The sequence below is a fragment of the Desmodus rotundus genome, chromosome 9, assembly GCF_022682495.2.
Source record: "Desmodus rotundus isolate HL8 chromosome 9, HLdesRot8A.1, whole genome shotgun sequence".
Lineage (NCBI taxonomy): Eukaryota > Metazoa > Chordata > Mammalia > Chiroptera > Phyllostomidae > Desmodus > Desmodus rotundus.
Genome location: NC_071395.1, coordinates 91,958,099 through 91,979,564, shown reverse-complemented (window position 1 = coordinate 91,979,564; position 21,466 = coordinate 91,958,099). Strand labels below are relative to the sequence as shown.

Sequence of the window (21,466 nt, the reverse complement as noted above, 5' to 3'; positions counted from 1 at the left end):
AGCGTTTGTTTCCTTTCAAACCACCACTGGCTTTCAGGATTTAAAATGGGAGCTAGATGACTAGTCTGGAAGGGCTAGGTTGTCTCCCAGAGCTTCCCCAGACCCTCTTCTGAACCCCTCTGCAGCTGCAGCCCTCCACAGCTCCCCCTCACCTCTCCCAGCTGTCCCGAGGGCCTCAGATGTGGCTGGGGGCCGTGCGGTTGTTCTCTGATGAACCGAGAGTAATGGACAGGCTCTCGAGTCTGTGGCGAAGGGTTGGGACAGGAGATGCCAATGTAAACACACAGCCGGTGGGAAAACAGATGCTGCCGGCACTCAGCTGCCTGCATTCCCCCTCTGCTCTCCACAGAGAAGGCATGGAAAACACGCCTTCTCCTGAGGGGTGAAGAGCAGGGAATTCCTGTAAGCATACAGGCCTGTCCTCTACGGAAGGAAGCCTGGCACGTCGCCCTCACTCGGTCTCTCCGGAGAGACTGGCTTCTGAGTTAGAGAGCAGAGGTGCCGAATCGGGATGCAATGGCAACGAGCCATGAATAGCTGGGCCCTTTGCAGTTCGATTCAAATATATAACTAAAATTTGAAGGGGGCTGATATAATGGTGCTCAAATGTCTCTCAAAACTGTTAGGCCTTCGAAAACAATTCACTGTGAGCTGCTGAAGTTAAAAGGATAATACAAATTAGTAAACCTAGAAAGGACAAATACCAATTTCTTAGATTTATGTTTCAATCTATGCTCCTGTCTCCAAAGCCAGCTGGACACTTGCGAATCAAAGCATCCTCACACTGCACAGCCAAGTGTGCCCAAACCCACAGACTCTCTTCGGTAAGTTTCCCCTGCAGCCAATCACACAAAAAGCCCAGAGAAGCTTCCCTCCCAGAGCGAAGCTACGGCAGGACAGCTTTTTAATTATTTCCTAGGACACAATCCCTGGAGTGATGCTGGAGAGAGTGTACGGATGTGACTGAGGCGGCTCTGAAACTGTGGAGCAGCAGCAGCAATGGCTCGCGAGTGTATGGTGCTCCCCACGCGCCATGCAGGACTCACGCTGTTCTATGTAAGCCAACTCATTTAACCCTCTGAACAACCTAGTGAGGCAGGTACAATCGTCGCCCTCATATTATCAATGAGAAAAGTAAGGCAGAGCGAGGCTAAGACTACATGCCCAGGGTCAAACAGCCAATACACGACAGAGACCCGGGTCGTCTGGCTCCAACGTCTAGAGGAGAGTGAAGATGGGGTAACACGGGTGTTGTCCCAGTGACTTCCCAAAAGAAAGGAGCCCAGCAGAATTGGATGAATACTGACACATACCTAGGACGTTCACACACATTCACTGGTTCAACCCCCAAAACAACAGAGGAGGAAACTGAAGCCCAGGGCAGCTCAAGTGACTTACCCAGTTTTACGCAGCTTAGAAGTCAAGGTCAGAACTTGACTCCAAGCCCCCACATTTTTCAGGAGCATGTCCACTTGGAAAATCTGTCTCCTAGATGAAGGAGGATGGAGCAAGCCATTAAGACTGATGAAAATCTCTTAGGCTATTCGACTTTCTCTGCTCTGATTCCGTATTTACTTAGCAACCGCCTAATTCTAATTCTCTTGCTCAAGTGGGTCTACCTTCAAGGAAGATAACACACAGTTCAAGCTTTCAGGACGGTCTGTGCCACTGTAAATTAATTAATTAGAATTCTGTCTACCTATTAGCTTCCTGTGAGCTGTGTGAGGGTGAAGCACTTCACCAGGGCTTGCTCACTCTTGAGTGAGTGGATAAAATTAAGTTTGTAAACCACCCAGGGATGTTCTCTGCATCCCAGCCTGCAGAGCCTTCCCAGCTCACTGCTGAATGGATGATTCTTATTGTACAACCCACGGGACATAAATTAAAAGCAACAAAGCCCCTTAGAAATCCTTTCTTTGGCACCTGAATTTCATGGCAAACCCAGAAGAATGCTTGGGGAGATTATAAAAGCGAAATATGTAACTAATTGCAGCCTGCAGGAATCCTATGCCATGGAGTATAGTGGAGGGTCTCGAAACAAAACAATATATGGTTATGACTTTATCTAGTCTTAATGTCAGACTATAGAGATTTGAGGAAGTTCTAAAGGCCAACCACTCACCTGAGGCATGGACCGTGTCCACCTTTCTACCAAACCTCTGCTTAAATACATCCAGAGACAGAAAACTCACTACCAGTCGCTCTGACAGTACCAAAATTGCTGCGTGGGCTGAGTGAACTGTCTCCTGACAGCTCCCTGAGTCCTCCATCTTTACATCCTTTGGTGCCAAACAGCACATCAAGTTACAGCTTTAATGCTGTTATCTTGCCCACATCAAGGCTTCTTCCATGGGCTAAAAACCCCTCCCAGTGTAATGCCGTGGTATAATGAAAGAATTAAGTAGTGGGATGAACTAGACTGAATTCTCAGTTCTGGCACTTTCTGTACTGTATATTCTTGGACATGTTCACCTCTCTGGTCTCAAGTTCCTCCTCTGCCAAATGGGATTAATAATGTCCACCTCACAGAAAGTAAAATGCCTGGCATCGAACAGGCCTTCAGTACATGGTAGCCTCCTTCCTTCTACGAGTTCCTTCAAATTTCCCATACACAGCACCGTTTTACCTTTACCAAGTTTACCGCTATCTTCTGAACTTGACTTTTCATTTCATACTAGGTGTTCTCTACTTCCAACACTTTCCTCTCCTGGAAATGCTACCCGAAGCACTAGGCCTTACTTACACAGCTGGGCTGGAGCCTGCACACAGAAACCAGAGCAGATTCATTAACTCACTCACCTCTGCATTCACCCCCCCCCCCCCCCCCAGGGACTGGGCCTCGGAGTAGAGCTGTGAAGGAGAGCTGGTGTCACTTAGAAGGCTCATGGTTGGTAAGGAGGCCATGGTGGGACTTGAAGAAATCACAGCCAAAGAGCTCTCAAGAAAGAGACTGAACACATGAACGTTAGAAAGATTTTTGCCAAAGTGCACAAGCTGGGCAGGTGGTTGTCGGCACTCCCTCTAGAAACCTGATGTGCCTGATCGGACTGACCAGCCTGCGCCCTCCCAACTGGCCTAGATCCTGTACCTCCAACCAGCACGACGTCCTTGGACAGATCCCTGATCCTGAGCTGGGAGCCGTGTCATCTGTGAAATGAGGGGGTGAGTAAGGCCTCTTAGGAGGGCGAGCATCTTGTGAGTCCATGTTCTCTAGAGAATCCGCCTCGCACATTAAGCAAACATTTCTGACTCAGCGTTAGACCTCTCCCCTTGTGTTTTTAAACTTCCTGTTTATCTGCATGAAAGGTCTTTTCCCCTCACCAGCTGATCTACTTCATCTGATTATTTCACCCTGAGACTCTCACCCTCAAGCCATAGACACTTAAATCCCCTTCACATAGTCTGGTGCTCAACCTTCTCCCTGGCCAGTGGAAAGTCTCAGGCCCACTGTAAACTATCAGGCATTGGAAAATCATCTCTCAGGCAAAAAAAGTTTTGTGTCCTACTGAAGCAGTTTATGATATTAAAAGATTGGGGAGGGGGGACTCTAATGTCCAGTTACAGGGCTATGGCTCAGAATCTCCTGGCGTGGGTCATGAAGGAGATGGGACCAGAGAGGATGACAGTATGCCAGGTGGGCACTGGGTGATGCCACAGGGGGCTTTCCTTGGAAAGAAAGGAAGGCTGAAGAAAACCTGGAGGACCTAGCACAGCCTATGTATACCCCCATCTCTGTCCTCCATGAGAATATCTCAGTGAGAAGTCAGCAGTGGCCCCTAGATGCTTGCTACATATAATAGGAAAAACAACTGATAGCTTCTATCTCCCACAGCTGGATACCACCTCAGGGCACTGCCTTAAGTATCACTGTGTTGTATAATCGAGGGAAGGCGAGAGCCAATGGGGACAGAGCCACCCCTTAGAAGCCAGATCTCAAGAAGCCCCTTTCTTCTGGACACCTACTTTGTTTTGAAGTGAGTGTGAGCATTGTCTATTGTGCACACGTCTAAACACAGGGCACTCTCATCGCTCCCCATGCACTAATCTTTCCTTGTTGATGGGGGTGGAGAGGGTGTGGGATTCTCAACAGCACTGGACAGAACATCTGAAGCAGAACTTGTTCGTTTTTAAACAAGGACCGGCCAGTTGGACCACCGAGTGGGTGTTTCCATACAAATTCCAGCACTTTCAAGTTGCTCCACGACTGAGCCCAGCCAGGACAGCCAGCCTGGTTGTGTGTGTGTGTGTTTTTTTTCCCTTCCAGCCAGCTCTTTGATTAGGTCTGGAGAGGGACTCAATTAGCATCATGGAAACACAGAGCAGATTTCAGAAAGGAAAGGTCAGCTGCAAGCCCCAACGTTTGCTATCAGCCATCTGCCAAGCAGGAAGTGCTACTCAGACCTATTTTTAATCATCTTCCCCAGGCGAGGGCTCCTGGGAGAACGTGGAGGCCGGCCTTATTCCAAGACAAACATTAATTGCTACCTTTCTGTACATATTTTTCAGTAGTCTCTGGACATTCTGGGTATCATTTTTCAATATATTCTAGGTACCAACCTATGTACACAAAGGCCCAGTTCTTGGGTTCTGCACTTCGGCACTGCCTACAAGGTTATCTTTGGAGGCCACGGCTGGGGACCTCTTCTTGGGGAAATTACCTAAGACTGTTTGGAATATCGACTAACTCTACGTAACATCATAATCCTCCTAACGAGGTTCCAGGTATTTGCTTTGGTTGTGAGTGACAGAGAAGAGGTGGAAGTTGAAGTCCAGGATACAAGTTCATTCCACAAACCATAAGACGAACGGAGCTGGAGCTAACTGTGCAAACTTCCTGGTCACTCTTGTTTTTATTTTATCCACTTATCACTGTGTATTAAACCCAGCTCATCCAGAAGTAAATTTGTTTCTCAAGATACGGATTATCTAGAGGAGAGAATTTTCACCTCTACCCGCAGGGGCCCAGCCTGGGCTGTGGCCGGCCCCTCTGGGCGCGAGAACACTGTGTCCACTGGTGCCTCCCCCTCCCGACTCCCCGAGGAACACAACCTCTCTGCGAGGTCTGGACAGGGAGCCTGGCTCGCCGTGGCAGATTAGGCAGGAAAAGAGCCTGGCTCAAGAGCCCCTGCGTTCTCCCAACCCACACACTGAACACAGCGTTTCCTTGTCTCTTGACACTTACAAGCTTCCAGCCTCCAGTTCCCACCCTAAGGTAAAGCCTAAGCATATGTCCAACTGTGGCTTCGCCAAATCAAGTTCTGTCCGCCAATAATGGACTGGGGCCAGGCAGCCAGCCAACACCCCATCCAACACAACCCTGGGGCCCTGCAGGACCCACTGGGCCCCGGGACAAAGGGACAAAGAGTTTGCTCTGGTTTTACCCACCTCCGCACCCTCCCTCTTCCCTCTTCTTAGGAGCTTATCTGTCAGAGAGCAGCGATGGGAAAGCTAAGCTGAAAGGGCACCTTGGCTGTGGGATCTGTGCCTGAGGACGTGAAATAAGAGACTGGGTATTTGGGGCAACTCAACACCAGCAGGAGCCCAGCCAGGGAGCCAGGGAGGAAGGGACTGGCAGACATGTGCTCCACAGGAGACAGAACTTCCCCCTGGGGCGGGGGGACCTGGAATCTCTCCCCTCAGAGCTGCTGAACTCTGCTCTAGTGAGTTGGGCCTGACCCTGAAAAAAAAAAAAGGAGGGGGGCCCACTGCATAGAGTCACCCCCCCTGACCCAGTTGGACCACAGATTAATTAGGGCTCTGAGCCCTGCTGACTCTCGAGTTCCTCTACTTTCTGGTTTCAGGAGCAAAGGGAGTTAGTTAATCAGTAACCGGCTAAAGAAGAGTACCGGCTTCTGTCCCTGTGAGCGAGGATCACCCGTGCTCTTCTCCCACCGCTCTCCGCTCGCCATGGTTCTGTGAGTCAGGAAACCATAAGCACACAGAGGAAATCTGGGGCTCCATGTTTGTTCAAGTGCAAAACCCCAGAACAGGGAGTTACCTAGAGATTTCAGAGTCAGGCAGACAGCCTGGGAGAGACAAGGAGAGGGGCTTGAGCTGGACTCCTCTGCTAACTCAGAGCAAGAAACAAACCATGTGGTAGAGTACTCAGGCACATGGACTGGGGCTCCTGCTGCAATTCCAATTCTGGTTCTACCGTTTCCTGGATGGCTCCCCTTGGCCAACTCCATCTGCCCAAGCTTCGCTTTCCCCATCTGAAGATGGGAACAGTAGTAGCACATCTCTCTCTGGGTTGATACCAAAAGATGTGTCATGTAAAAAGTGCCTAGGACAGTGCCTGGCATTTAGTACACACTCAGTAAACTGATGGCCACTATCATCATTATTAGAACTCCTCCAAAGAGCAGTTTCCTTTTTCAAACAAATGTTAGTCAAAACCACCCTCTGGGCCTTCAAGCAGTGGAAAAGGCCAGAAGGTAGACAGTGAATGGCAGGAACAACATGGGTCACTATTTTCCAAGTACTGAGAACACCTGTCCCATAGCTGTGGCTCCCAATATTAGTACCAGTTGCATTAGAATCTCAGGGGAGCCCTGGCTGCTGTGGCTCAGTGGGTTGAGCACCGGCCTGCAACCTGAAGTCAGGGCACATGCCTGGGTTGCAGGTCAGGTCCCCAGTTGGGGGCGTGCAAGAGGCAACTGATTTATGTTTCTCTCCCTCTCTTTCTTTTTCTCTCCTTTTCCCTCTCTCTAAAAATAAATAAGTAAAATCTTAAAAAATAAGTAAATAAAAAAGAATCTCAGGGAAGAGGAGAGGCGCTTATTAAAAGTACCGATCCCTCCTAGGGCTGGGATTAGGGTGAGGCCAGCCAGAAAGCTAGAGCACGACATTGCAGAGGTGCTTACTCTGAAGTGCTGCCTTTGTATCTGTGTGACCCGAAGAGCGACCCTAAGAGTGCATGCCTACTTAAACTTTGGGTCCTGGTGACTTGTTTGCTGCCCTAGTCAGGGCCATAATTCCTGGTCCCATTCAGCCCTGCAGAGAACAGGGATGTCTGCAGGTGGGCCCTGGACGTCAGCCTTTCCACCCCAGGTTATGCTGATGTGCTGCTCGATTTGGGAACCACTGCCCAGGAATCCCCACTTTCTAATGCCGGTTTCGATTATGCCCAGGCAGCCCTGAGACACGTGAGGACTGCAGAAGCCACTTGCCGCCATGCCCCACCACCCTTCCCTTTGCCCTGTCCTAAACCTCAAAGCTACACCCAAAGCCATCTGAATTCCGCAACTCAATTCTCCCTTCAGAGAAACGGAAAAACACGTAAATGTGGAGCTGCGATTGCTAGCCTTGACGATTCAATGAGCCTCCAGAAGCCAGAAGGGTCACACAACAGGGAGTGCCTGGCCCAGCAAACGACAGGACCTGGGAATCCTGGAGAGCTCTCTTCTCAGTGTTATGGGTGCTTGGTGTTGGCTAGTGATTTATCTGACTGATGTTTAGCTAAAGCACCACCAGGGAAGGACTGAGCCTGGTTATTAATTACAGCCACTGGCTTAATTATCATGCCTATTAACTTTATACAATACCAACATTCCTGTTCATACAAAACAAATGAATATATGGTTTACGGAAGCTGGAGAAGTTGAGTCCGATCTGAATCAAATGATATCTCTCCCCTGCTAAGGGCCTTTCAGTGGCTTCCTGTGGCACACAGAATTACGTCCAATTGCCCTGGCCACGCTTCTGGGCCCACGATCCACCCCTGCCGACCTCCTGAATCCCTCGCACATGCCTCCTCCATTCTCTTACCTGGGGTTCCCTAGGCTCGAGCTCCTCTAGAATGTTCCTCTGCCTCTATTTAGAACGGACTTTTCTTTCTTGCTCACTTAGTAAACCCTCCTCCTGCTCTTTGCCCCCAGCACCCTGGACAATCACCTACCCGCAGCCTGGGTTTCACTGCATCTTTCTTGTCTTCCCTGCTAGACCATAAGCTACCGAAGGGCAAGAACTTCGTCGCATCCGTTTCTGTGTCCCCAGCGCCTCATACACTGCTCAGTATGTGCTGAGCGGTCAGAGAGGTGAAGTGACTGCAAAGCTACCGTGAACAGCGAGCGCAGAGCCAGCCCTGGAGCAGCGGTGGCTTGACCATTCAGGGCTTTTCAAGCGCTCTCCCCATCAGCAGGGCCCCACACTATTTTCCCATTAGCGTGCTGAGGTCGTATGAAACCTTGTGCGCTTTCTGGCTTGGCCACCTAGTAACTTTGGTGGGAACCCGTGGGTGCTAGGTGGCTGAGGCTAACATCTGGCCTGTGCAGTGGAATTCTCTGTGCAGCTAAACTGACACCGGAGTGTCAATCAACCTTGTCAATGAGCACAGGGCATCGACTCCTACACTTTCCCTACCAAATGTAGCCACACGTGGACTTGGAATTCCTCCTGCAATCACAAAACCCATTTCTCCAACACTCACTCCCAACTCCTAGCCTAGGAGTCAGCAAGTAACACACAGGGGCCAGACGGGCGGAGCCTCTCACCTGTTATGCAAATGAAGTTTCCCTGGAACACAGCCAAGTTTGTTGAAGCATTCTATGGCTGCAGAACTGAGTGGCTGAGACCACACAGCCAGCAAGGCCTACAATATTTACTACCTGGCCTTCACAGAAAAGTTTTGCCAATCCCTGATCTAGCTGAAGGCACAGGAAATTAGACCAAACAGCTCCTTCGTCTACTAAGAGACTGGCCACCCCCACTCTGGAAGTCAGTGGACTGGCTTTTGCATGATGTCATTTCTTTTTTTTTAGCGCTCGTTATGGGCCTGGGATCCAGGAGATGATTTTGCCTAATGGAGACACATAAGGGCCTGAAACACCTAACATGTGGCCTGGAATATGACGATGCTCAAGAAATGCTTACTGAATAAACAGAGGCACAGGAAGCTGGCTGGTCTGTGCCCTGAACAAAAGTCCCTCCTCCTCCCTCCCGTCTGCTTCAAGGTGACGACCGGTCATCCAGGTGCCTGCAGCAGCCTGGTGACCTAGATTTTTCACCCCATATCTTATCGGCTTTCCTCCTCGTGTATTTACCCAACACCTGCCCCTCAGGGCCCAGGGCAGATTGGCCAGTTGTTTTACCGAGGAGACAGACTGGGAGGAGCTCTCCTCCCCCACAGATATACTCTGCTCTTTTCTTCCTCCTGCAGCTGGGAGGATCAAGAAATACGGGGAATTAAAGCTTAAGGAGCTGCAGGAAGTCTGGTTTCTCTTGCTTCCTCTCTCCTTAGGTTTTTCAAATGAATTTGTCTGGGACAAACCTTAAGGGACTCTTCAGAGCCCTTCCTGTCCCCTTCTGGACATTTGGCATCAAAAGGGGAGGGGCCAGCTGAGGGTAAAGTCAAGCTGCTTTCAGAAGTAAACAATGTGGTAAAATTTTAAAAAAATCCAACAAGTAAACAATGCAGCCACCATGCAAGGGTGAGAGGCCTGGTCCTAGAAACAGACATTCCTCCAAAGGCACATCCGAGAACAGCGGGTCTCATTCACCAGCCACCTCAAGCAGCAAGAGCCCAGCTGGCAGTTTTAGGAGGCTGGACCAGCCTGGGTTGACATGACAGGGAAGGACAGGGGTAGTCTAGAGGAAAGCTGTACACATTTGGGCATGAAAATCAGGCAAATGGAATGGAAAGTAATACGGAAATGTTGGCTCCTCAGCTGCCCCAGATGACTCGGTACCAGGCTCAGGACGGAGACCCCCACCTCTGCCGCCACCAGCTGCTCTTTTAGACAAAGGGCACTGGGTACGCGCTGGGTGAGGGCAGGGCACGCATCTGTTGCTACTGTGTCCCCACTATGTGAGAGGAGTCGCGAAGTGGGGAACAGGTGACAGGGAGCAGTGCAGGAAGCTGCGCTCTGGGACCTTTTGCTCAGGTGAGAAAATGCTTTTCTGTCCCCTCGTGTATCTGTTAGTCCAAGTTCCTGGTGGAACCAGCCTAACAGGGAGGAAAAGGAGTCCCTGGCCCCCAAAGATAACTAATTTAACTTTTAACAATCATTAGTTGCCCCTTTAAAAGCCCAAAGGAGTTGGGGACGAGGGGGAGGGGAGAGCCAGTGGCACCTGCTCTGCCTCCTGACATCACTGTGGTCTGGAGGGAGGGTGTTTGTGGACTGAGGTGTTGTTTTTAGCAGCAGACAGAGCCAGTCTCCTCCCTGGCTGCCCCTCCTTCCCTGAGTCACGGTCCAGCCAGGGGCAGCAGGCAAAGGAGGGTGGGGAAGCAGAGAGCTAAAGCTCTCCCAGGCTTAGCAGCCCTGACCCGAGACAATATTCTGGGTCACCAGGTCAAACCCTCCCCTCAGGAACAGGCTAAGTGCTTTAGAAACAAAGGTATCAGAGATTCTTTTTTTTTTAAGATAAGCATAATGACTTCTCTCAAAGGAAGCTCACACCACCACCAGCACCACCAGGCCACAGCGAACTGTCACAAAGTGAACCTAACTGACAAGCAGTTCTTAGCTCCTGCCTAGACACCCAGGCCCTGGATTCTCTTCCAGCTGCCTGGGCAGTGGAGTGAGGTCTCTGTAAGCTGTTGGTGGGTGGTCAGAAGCAAGATACCCACCTGACAGACAGAAAGGAAGGGGATGGGACAGATTTTTCCATTTAAATTCTAGAGAGGCCTGGAGCTGCTTGCAGGTTAAGGCTCTCTAGGCCCAGAGAGTGGGGTGGAGGCCGCTGCTGCTGTGATTTAATTACCTCCAAAGACCTGTTGGTTCCTTTGGAATTCTAAGTAACCACACACTCAGAGATCACAGAGGCCTCAGAAGACCAGCCATATGGCTAGAGGGCAAAAGCTGAGTCTCTCAGAAAAGCAGGAACAAATACACCAGACAGCTGGTCGTGGGGGCCAGGGCCTGGCTATGTTTGAATGCCACTTTCTGTTTTTATTTTGCTCAACAGTCACAGAAAACAACAGCAGCACTTACTGAGCACTTACTACACGTCAGGTACTGTGAAGTACTTTATATTGATTACCGCATTTAATTTCCACAAGAATTCTATGAGTTACAGTATCTAATATTAATACTAATCCCATTTCCCAATGACTTGCACAACCACTAAGTGAAGCTGCCAGAGTCTGAACCCAGGGCAATGTTCTGGCTCAGACATTATACTGTTAACCACTGAGTTCTGTTGCCTCCTATCACCTTTTGCTGCTACAGCAGAATCAGAAGATGGGGGAGGTGAAAGGAATCTTTAAAGACAGTTTCACTAATGCCTCACGTGGAAGGATGAGGAGAAAGGAGAGGCAGAGAGATCAGACCACAGAGCTCGCTGCTTTCGTTCTCCCCGCTGCCAGTCTCTTCCCCAGCGCTGCCTCCAGCATTCCCAAGCACCTGTCGCGTGCGAGGCAGGCAGTGGTCTGGTGGGGAGGAGGCGGCACTGTACAAAGTCAAGGGGCCTCAGTTTTTCTGGGCCTTGGCTTCTCAACCTGTAAAGCAAGGAGTTGAATGAGAAAACCCAAGTTCAAAGGCCCCTCCAGCTCTAACGCTCTGCGAGTCTATGACTCCAGATCACTTAGAATCTTGTTAGGAAACAAGACAACTATACACAAAAAGTGCATGTAACCTCAGTAGCACAGACCATATTTATTATAAGACAGTCATTATTAAGCCAAGTGAACAATCCAGCAGTGAGTTTTCCAGACATTCGGTGGGGAGATGAAATCCTATTGTCCAGGAAGACATCCTAGAAAACACTTATGCTGGTCTTGAAAATGGATAGATTCTACTTATTTTTCTATAAAGATGGATGAAAATGCTTATTGCCGAAAAGATTTTTTTTCATAATTATCAATGAAGAGGGCTTACCTCCCCCCCATATCATTCTATAAGCTTTTTAATACAATTGCCTAATATAATGCATAGGGTATTGCAGGGTGGCTGTTTTTTTTCTTGCATTTCTTTCAGCCCCTTTCACCTTGTGTTCTTACCATTAAAAGAACAGCTGTCTGACCTCTTTCTAGGTGGTTAATGAAGAACGCACGGCCCCGTACGCCTGACTCAGTCTTCTTCATGGGGACGTGCTAAGTGGCCACTGTGGTGTCTGTCTGGGTTTGGTGCTGTTTTGCCCACAAATGTTGTGCATTTGGCCATGTAAGGTGCAAAAAAGCAACGTAGATTTTCCTGAGCATTCAATTAAATTTCCACACAATAAACTCTGTAACATGGACTTGAAATGTATCTGATCTTATATTATTTAACCGTACTGTATTTTGTGTTTTAAATTTTTCTACCACATATTCAATTTTAATAAATGCATGAGTAGATTTAAAAAAAAAAAAAGATGCATAGAAACTGAATACAGAGAAAGAAAGGATTCTCCAGGCAAGAGAGGGGACACGGAGTGGGATTTACTGCCGATATCACTAAGCGAGGCCACAGAGTAATAATCAGTGCCAAAAGGAGCTACCTAGGCCCTTAAATGGCAGTGAGGGCACAGACCCGTCAATGTCTGTATCCCATGCAGCTTCTTGTCACCTACAGCCTTAGCAAACACTTCATCCTCACCTTGAAAGGATGCTGTAAATGATGAAGGGTAAAGGAGCCCTCGGCACACTGTAGATGTTCAAAAATAGCAATTAATAGAAGCAACGCAGATTTTTCATCCTGTGTTTTTGATGCACCCAACCCAACCTCACCTGTAACATTCTGTCCTCCACAGTCTTCCATTCCCGTGTGCCCCAAAGACGCAGGAATCACGTTGGCCTCATCTCCCTATTTCTAGTACCCAGACTAGGGCCTGGCATGTTGTTTCAAAGGCAAAAAAATATTATTAAACTGAACAAGCAGTGTATGACGGTGGATTCTGGTCAGGCCCCAAAATACAAACAGCCAAACCAGCAATGGTGCAGCTTTACCGGAGACGGAGGGAGGACAGTGTGTAAACAGAAACACAGTGGGAGAGGTTCTGCAGCCACTGCCTGCTGCCCAGACAGGACACCCTGTTGAAAAGGGTATTTTTGGATTTTGACTAGGAACACAAGCTTGCAATCACCAGCGTCCTTACTGAATGCCGACACACTGATGTACCAACCAATCTTACGATTGGAACCGTACAGGCATTTGCAAACCACAGAGTTAATTTTCAGGGTACGCCTCATAGCTCAAGTCAACATTTCCTTTTGGTATCGAAAGCAACCACAGAGAAAGGATGACATCTGAGCCGATGCGTGTGCTCCAGCTGCCTGCTGTCTGCAGCACACAAATGATTCACCAGACTTGGTCTCTGGCAGCTCCTTTGATGATAAGTTGGTGAGCAATTCTACTCGTGCTCGAATCTGCACGTAGAACAGGCTCACTATGGGACAGACAGGTCTGCCTCATCCAAAGAGGGTGACTTCCCGCATTCAATTCCTCTTGTTCGTGGTTACAAATGATAGACTGCTTGTATTCCTCCCCCAAGCAGTGGTCCACAAGCGTGTGCTGAAAGATTACCGCGTGCCTGGAACACCTTCAGACCACTGCGGTGCATACACACTCGTTTCTCCATTTCTAGTCTCTTCAGCAGTTCACCTACCGCTCACAGCACCCACCGTCTCATAGCAAAGCTCTGGTCACGCAAGAACTTCCTCAAAGTCTTCCGCAGTACCCAGCTGCCAGCAGGATAAAGTCTGAACTTGCATTCTTCCAACAATCTGGCTTCAACCTAACCCCTCACTCTGTTCCTCACCATCTAACCCAAAAGAATAGCTGCTTCTTGCACACTTCCTGCGTCCACTGTGTTCAGGCTGCCCTTTTTCTAGCCCCTCCCCATCCATTTCCACTGGTGTAGGGTGTTGCTTCTGAGTGCATCTCAAAGTCACTTCTACCAAGTTTTCCTAGAACTTCTGTTTCTAGACAGATGGATCATAAAGGGGTTTTTGAGCACCAAGCCCTTTGAAAACCTGATGAGAGCCACGGAACGCTCCCTAGAAAAATATACAAGCACAGAGAATTAAACATCCAATATCAGGGATCCCTTGAAGCCAATCCAGGGACCCCAAATTAGGACCCCTGACATGTGTCTCTGCCCTACAGTAGTACCAGTCACCCAGTCAGATACTCGCCAAACATCTACGAGTCTCTCGGAGCTGTGCCAGCTGATACGGACACACAAAGATGACATCACAAGCATCTCACGTAGTTCACAAGCTGATGGGAGACGTGTGTCATTACGCTGTGATAACTGCTTTCAGATGAAAACATAAGGGGGAATACAAACTTCCAGAAGGGATGACTTGTGAACCTATTATCTCCCCAACTACAGTTAAAGTCCCTTGGGGATAAATTCCTTAAGGGCAGCATCGTAACACCTAGTACAGTGCTGCACACATATACACACAGAGCACATCGTTAGCATGTGTGCAGTGACCGACCAGAGCCAATGGGACAAAAGAGCGAGACTAGGCACAGTGCCCACTGCCGTCACCCACACACAACGGAGGCCTCTGAGGCCCTGCTCCGGTGGTCCCATCTCAGAACAGTTAGGCCATACAAAGTATGCCAGCCTAATTTAGGGCTGATCTCACCCCGAACTGATTCAATCTCTGTCTCTGTGGCCAGGGTCGGGGGAGATACCGTAAGATATTATATTTTACAAGCTCCCAGGGGTTGCTTTTCACCCAGAAACACTGTGATCTAATGACGTGCCTTTGTTGGGAGATTTTCTGTGTGGACTTGGTTCACCTCTAGCTCCTTCCTGGGCAGTTGACAGATAATCTCTTTTGCCCTTCTCCAGAATGAAGACTTTATCAGGTAGGAGGTTAAGGCTTTCAAAGGTCAAATATTGTAGAGGAAGTACAGTAAGGAAGCAATTTTAGGTTGGAGAAGGGATTTTCTTTACAGAAGCTAAGTGGATGGAATGAGGTTTTACACTGGGCTCACTGGCTTATGTCAGAACTCTTCTGTAATTTCTCACACTGCCTTTACTGGACCTCAGAAACGCTCTTTGGGAAACACCGACGAGCATTCACAATGGTTTGCAGACACTGCAAAAGCGACAAAGGCACTGTATCGCCTGGGCTGTTCTCAGCATTTTGTTGCTTATTCAAGCTCATCGATCACTCTGGTAAAAGCCTGGGTCCCGCTATTTTGGAAACAAAAAGTTCACTTTTTATGAGATAGCTATTTATAGATCTACACACAATCGGGTTCTTCTTGCCTTGCTAGAATAGAAATACTAATTTTATTAAATGGTTTTTTTGGTAAAATCATTGGCATATCCACTGGATACCAAAGATCTCTTAATTGATAAAATTAGATTTCAAAATATAATTTGCAAGAATTATCTAAGTAACACATCTTATTGTACATGTTCTTTACGACTTATTCTGCTGGATGCAACACAGCAGCCACTAACACAACCCACGCACTCCAACGCACCCCGTAATATCTGCCGCGGTACCTGGGGAAAACAAAATGAGTAGATTTTGAGAAATTCTGCTCCTGTACTTTTTTACATGACATTTTTCAGCCATAAATAATAGCATTACTATTTTGGAGAGTTGCTTTTACTGTACCTTAGAGACAAGCTGGTGGGCGGTGGGAATTCAGAGAAACGAATCCCTGATATAGACAGAACGGGTCAGATTTCTATACTTCCACACTGGCACCCCCTCTGCGTCCACCACCTCTAAGCCACTGTGTTAGGGGCTACCAGTCCGTTGGAGCGTCGCTGGTATCGAACACTGGCAGGCAGGAGCAGAGGTGGGAAACTGAGGGAGAGGGCCCTCACAGCAGCACCAGATCGCCGGAATGCTTCAGAACCTCTTGTTCCCTGCCACCTTTCTCGGACTGTAGACAGCAGAGCTTCATCGCATGTCTGGGCAGGCAGGGAAAACCAAAATGCCACCGCTGGGAGCCCAATGGAACTCCACAGGGAACGAACAGAACCTGCCTCCCAAAAGCCCGGAACCTCACAGGGAGGCCCAGCTCTTGAAAACAAGTGGAGCCGGAGCTGTTTGCACAGAGCGCAGCTGAAGGGTGTGAGGCAGGGACGCCTGGTCACTGAGTGGCCCACAGCCTGTTTCCTCGTGAAGGGGGGCTGCGCTCAATGACCTGCACCTCTGGGAATTCTGCATTTGTCACACCAGGAGATAACTGACCTGAAGATCTGACATAGCAAAAAAACAGTTTTGGAGGCTGAGCAAAAGATTTCCCCTGTCCCCTTCACTGGACCCCCCCCTCCAGAGCCTCCTACAACACCCTCCCTCCACCGATCCAGCGCCCTAAAGCAACCCGCGCCTTGAAATGAAGTCCCTGTCCCTGGAGTGGGATCGTAGATTAACCCGACTCACCATTCCCAACGGGCCTATTCCACCATGCCTGGAAGGGTCGGCGCGTGGGAGAAAAGGTAATTAACTACAGACAGAAAATTTCAGGGAAAAGCTTTGTTAAGATCCAGCTTTCCATAATAGTACCCACTAAAAACAGCATTTTTAAAAAATATATTTCATTGCTTATATTATTACAATTGTCCCATTTTTTCTCTCCCCTTTATTCCCCTCCACCCCACTCCCCAGTTCATGTCCATGGGTCACACATGTAAATTCTTTGGCCTCTCCATCTCCCATACTATTCTTAACCTCCTCCTGTCTATTTTCTACCTAACATTTATGCTTCTTATTCCCTGTACCTTTCCCCCATTCTTCCCCCCCGCACTGATAACCCTCCACGTGATCTCCATTTCTGTGATTCTGTTCCTGTTCTACTTGTTTGCTTAGTTTGTTTTTGTTTTGTTGTTGTTGTTTTTGGTTCAGTTGTTGATAGTTTTGAGTTTGTTGTCATTTTACTGTCCCTAGTTTTGATCATCCTCTTAAAAAGAGCATTTAGATTGCTCTCACTCAGGGCAACTAACTGTTCCAGTTGACATTATTTTATAACCGAGGCCCATTTTTATCCTGGGGCTTGCACCAGTACGTAAGAAACAACAGCGTGAGCCAACCCAGAACACCTCTGCACGCAGACACTCCGGCACTTAGGCCGCAACACCCCCGAGGAAGAAGCTGCACAGCGCCTCCTCAGCACATTCCCCGGATAGTTCTGTTATCGATGCAGAGTTCCACACCTCCCCACCCCCCAGCCCCCACCATTCCACAGAGCGAATGCTGCTGGTACCTTTCTGCAGGCATGCGCACCTGTGCTGAGGATTTCTTCTGTTTCCTTTTCCTCTCCATCCAGCTCCTGCGCCCTGCGTTCCATCCAAAGGGAAACTATCTTGGCTAATCTAAATTTGCTTGGTGTCAGACAGGAATAATCCCTTCCACCCCACCCTGTGCCTTTCCTTTTTTCTTTTTTTTTTCTTTTTTGACATTAAGTCCAAGAAAAGCAGAGGAACTACTTTAACTTGCATACAGCTTTCTTTGATTTGCAAACCACCCACACATCCGTGATCTCATCCAGCCTCATAACAACCCAATGAGGTAAACCTGCTCCCCCCACCCAGCCTCAGATAAGGTACACCTACTACATAGCACTGTTCTGGCCATGGCGCCCAGTGCTAGTGCCTGGGCATTAGACACAGCAAATATCTCACTCATTTTGTCAGAGAGAAACTGAGAATCACAGGTTGGACAGTTGATTCCAGGCAAGTAGGCCTCTGGGGATCTAGAGCAAGCTGGGAAGGTAGAACCCTTGGTGCAGGATTCTTTCTTTTTTTTTTTTAAGATTTTATTTATTTATTCTTAGAGAGGGGAAGGGATGGAGAAAGAGAAGGAGAGAAACATTGATCGGTTGCCTCGTGAACACGCCTTGACCAGCGACCAAATCTGCAACCCAGGCATGTGCCGTGACCAGGAATTGAACTGATGACTTTTCACTTTGTAGATGACACTCAATCAACTGAGCCACACTGGTCTCTTTACACCGCACATCAATATAGGCCCTAATTGTTTAAAACTTGACAACTACACATTTCCATGTGGGCTCTGCCACACTGATAAGAAGGGAGCCCCAAGTCCTGATTCCGGTCCCGGTTCTCCGCTGGCTCTATACCCAGAGCTTCGGTTCTCTGGACCTTTGTGTTGCCTTCTCCAGAATAAAGGCAGACTCGCTTTTTTTTAGACCAAACAATGGAATGTCAAGCTTCCAGATGAAAGGCTCCATTATAAGCACCACGTATCATTTAATTACACTGCTGCTCCAGTTAGCTGCTTCCCAGCCCCTAACTCCCACTGGGTGGATTCTGAAACCACATAGGAGACTATGTCAAGAGGGGAGAACAGGAAAAACATTCTCTCCCTGAACGTTCTTAAATGGAAGAGAGAACCAAAATGGAAAGAAAGGCCCATTTTCCAGGGAGGGGGCTGGGGCAACGGTCTTTCTGTTAAGCGGACCTGCATACGCATCTATAGATTACTTACCACCGGGGGTGGCTGCACAGTGGAATAAAGGGATCTTTGTGCAACGCCAGCCACAGTTCCCTCAGTCCCTCCCCACAGCCAGGCAGCTAACCCAACTCTAAATCATCCGGCTCTAATGTACCCCATCTGTGCACCGGTCTTAGCCAATGAAACGGAAGCCTCTGCTGACTCGGGCCTGGATTTATGAATGAGACTTTCTGCCCCAAAAGGGGCAGGAAAAAGGACATGAGGCCAACAAGGTCTCTTTCGCTCATCACCTGTCTTTTCCCAAAGCTCAGGCTCTATCCATGCATTTATTTGATTGTTTACTGAGCTCTTGCCAGGGGTCTTTGTACCTCTGGATCCAGGAGACACAAAGCGAGTAGAAAATGGCCCCAGGTGGGAAAGGATGTGTGGAGCTCCCGGGAGACGGGAAGGTGAAGAAAAAGGGCTGCTCTTGGCGGAGGCACAGCGGCCTGAAATTCCCCTATGCATATCAGTTCCAAGTGGTTGGAACGTAAAGCAAGGAACTGGCAGGAGACCTAACTCAAAAGGCAGGCTCTGCCAGATTATCCAAGACCCTGCACACCGGGCCAGAGATGAGAAGTAACTTTGAAGGCCATTACCATTTCCACGGATGCACTCTTGCTCGCCTTACATGACCCGCCTCTTCCAGAAATCCTCGAAGACACTCCAAGTAGTTGCTCTCTCTTCTCTGAGCCTCCAATTTGAATTCTTGGACACCATTTATAAGGCTCAGCTTCTCCGTCCACATAAAGCATGACTGGCATTACCTACCTTAAAGGCTTCTTACGAGGGAGCAGTTTTCAGTACAGAGAAGGCACTAAAGTTTTACGGGTACCTCAACTTCTTATGCTACAGAGCACTTCTTCCTGGCATTAAAAAAATGTCTTGGCTTCCACTTTCTCTGGAGGTTTTCAGAAAAAGGACAACTCACATTTTCCAAGCTTGCAGGCACTCTTCCAAAGCAAAGAGGACCGATTCCTGTCTCCCCTCACTGACATGGCCTCCCCACATCCAAACTTCCAGACTCCAGGGGTTCCCCAAAGATCTAAGGAATCTGAGACAAGATGAGTTAGGTGATGGAGAAGGAAGCTATGGGCTGGGTAGGACCTAAATAGCGTAAAGGAGAGTAACTGGCAGAGAGAAGGGAAAGTGGGCCGGGTGCCAGGACTCCGAGGGCTCCAGGGTGCAAGCTCCGTGGTAACCCTAGACTCTGGAAGAGGCCTAGAAGGAGGAGTCCGTCCTCAATCCTGGTTTAAGAATTCCCACCACCCAGATGTGGTTGTTCAGGCAGCCTTCCTCCCTTCTGCCAAATCAGCTGGCTGCACAGGGCTGTTCTGGAACTGTTGACCCTTCACCCCTTTCTGGCTGGGGCTACCAAGCCAGAGAGGCAGAGAAGGTGAGGCCACCTTTTCTAGCGGGTTTTTTTTTTTTTTTAACTTAGTCTGGGTCTACATAAAGGTTTGTTTGTTTCTTTTTTTTATTTTTTTCACTTTAATGGCATGTAGTCCAGGTTCTGAGGAAGGAGGGTGTTTTTTTTTTTTTTTTTTTTAAAGGGAAAAGTCCCCCATGATCTCTTTCTCCTTTTCATGCAGCCTAGTAAAACCTGTTTCTCCTCCCCGGGGATTCAGCGATTCAGGGCCAGGAGGGAAGCAGCTCCCCAGAGAACACTGCCTGAAGGAGCTAGTTCCTGGATTGCGCAGCTGGGACGTTGGGTTCATTTATTTACCAATAATCCCCTCACCCCCACCCCTACCTTAGAAAGCAGCTGCCAAGGCTCCTCAGGAGAACAGGGTTCCATTTTTTTTCTTCTGATTGGGATAGAATGCCATGCTGTGTCACCTCACGTAAAAAGCCCCCAACGTCCCCACACGCCAAAGAGTCAGCTCTTCGCCAAGTCACTCTTGGTTCTCCCAAGTCAACAGTCTCAGGACCTTCCCAGGGGCGTGGAAAACAACATCCCCTCTCATCTCAGCTGCAGAGCCCTGCGACAAGATGCCCTGGCCCCACCCACGTTCCTCACCTCTCCATCCAGGCCAGCAGCACTCTGGACGGTGCTCATCTGCCAACCTCAGCCCCGCCCCTCTGGCCTGCCAGCCACCCACAGGGATGACACCTAATTTCCAAAATAACAAAACTCAGTTCTCTGTTGAATGAGAGAGCCCTGTGGGCCAGCACTCCCTGCACAGAAGATAAAATACAAATATCCCAGGCTCTTTGGGAGAGGTTGTAAACCTTTGCAACCTCAGGGACAGAAGTGCCCCCCCCACTCAACCCCAGGGAAGGTGAGAAAGGCCTGCAGGGAACGTGTACCTTGGAAATGAGTTCGTCATGATTGGCCAAGTGGGCCCTGCAGTGAATGCAGCTGTAGGTCCGGTGGCAGGAGGGCAGATAAGCCTGGAAAGTCTTGGACCTTGTCATCTTCACCATTGGTGCCGTGGAGCGTGGGGCGAACTCTGGGGCGGCCCACGAGGCACTCCCACAGGATGGGTCGCAGGGGAAACACCGGAAGACACAGGTAAAGGCCGTGGTTTGGCAGGGGGTGGGTGTGGGGCAGGCTCCACACACTGGCGATGTCTTCAGAGGAAGGGCCCTCCAGCAGAGGTCTGGGGCCGGCTCTCAGCAGCCTGCAGTGCCAAGAGAAGGGGAACAACAGATCAGCTGATGGAGTGGGCTTCCTGCAAAGCAAGTAGAGGCCAACTGCCACCAGGAGGGTACCATTTACGGGACAAAATGACCACCCTCTGTTTCTTGCACAGTGTCAAGATGCCTGGTGAAGGAAAAGAGACCATTGGAGATCCCAGAATTGCTGCTCTTCTGGAGTCAGAGGTTCAGCACTCTCAGCAGTCCCTGGGCACCCTCCTCCACCAACTCCAGCAGCCTGGCATGGTCACCATTGGAGGGAGCCCTGGAAAAGGCCAGGCTTGCAGATGTGCTACCTATTGCCCCTGGTAAAGGACTCCAACGGCTCGCCTCTCCTGAGCCAACTCAGACAAACAGCTAGAGTAAAAGGAGAAATTCAGCCTCTAGAGAGTCGCTGCATCAACAGTCACATACGGATTCCTCATCTGTTTCCAGAGGCCAGCAGCCCTCCAACACCTGAAACCCGCACCTGCG

General features: G+C 49.2%; 1 protein-coding gene across 3 annotated transcripts in view; it reads right to left on the bottom strand.

Moving 5' to 3' along the window:
• Positions 1-21,466, bottom strand: part of YPEL2 (yippee like 2) — a 57,120-nt gene that overhangs the window by 17,622 nt on the left and 18,032 nt on the right. For all 3 annotated transcript variants that reach the window (XM_053911969.2, XM_053911970.2, XM_024572914.3), the window contains exon 2: positions 20,663-20,976. In XM_053911969.2, coding sequence (XP_053767944.1) covers positions 20,663-20,779 — 117 coding nt within the window. In that variant the 5' untranslated portion in view covers positions 20,780-20,976. The remainder of the gene's footprint in view (positions 1-20,662; positions 20,977-21,466) is intronic.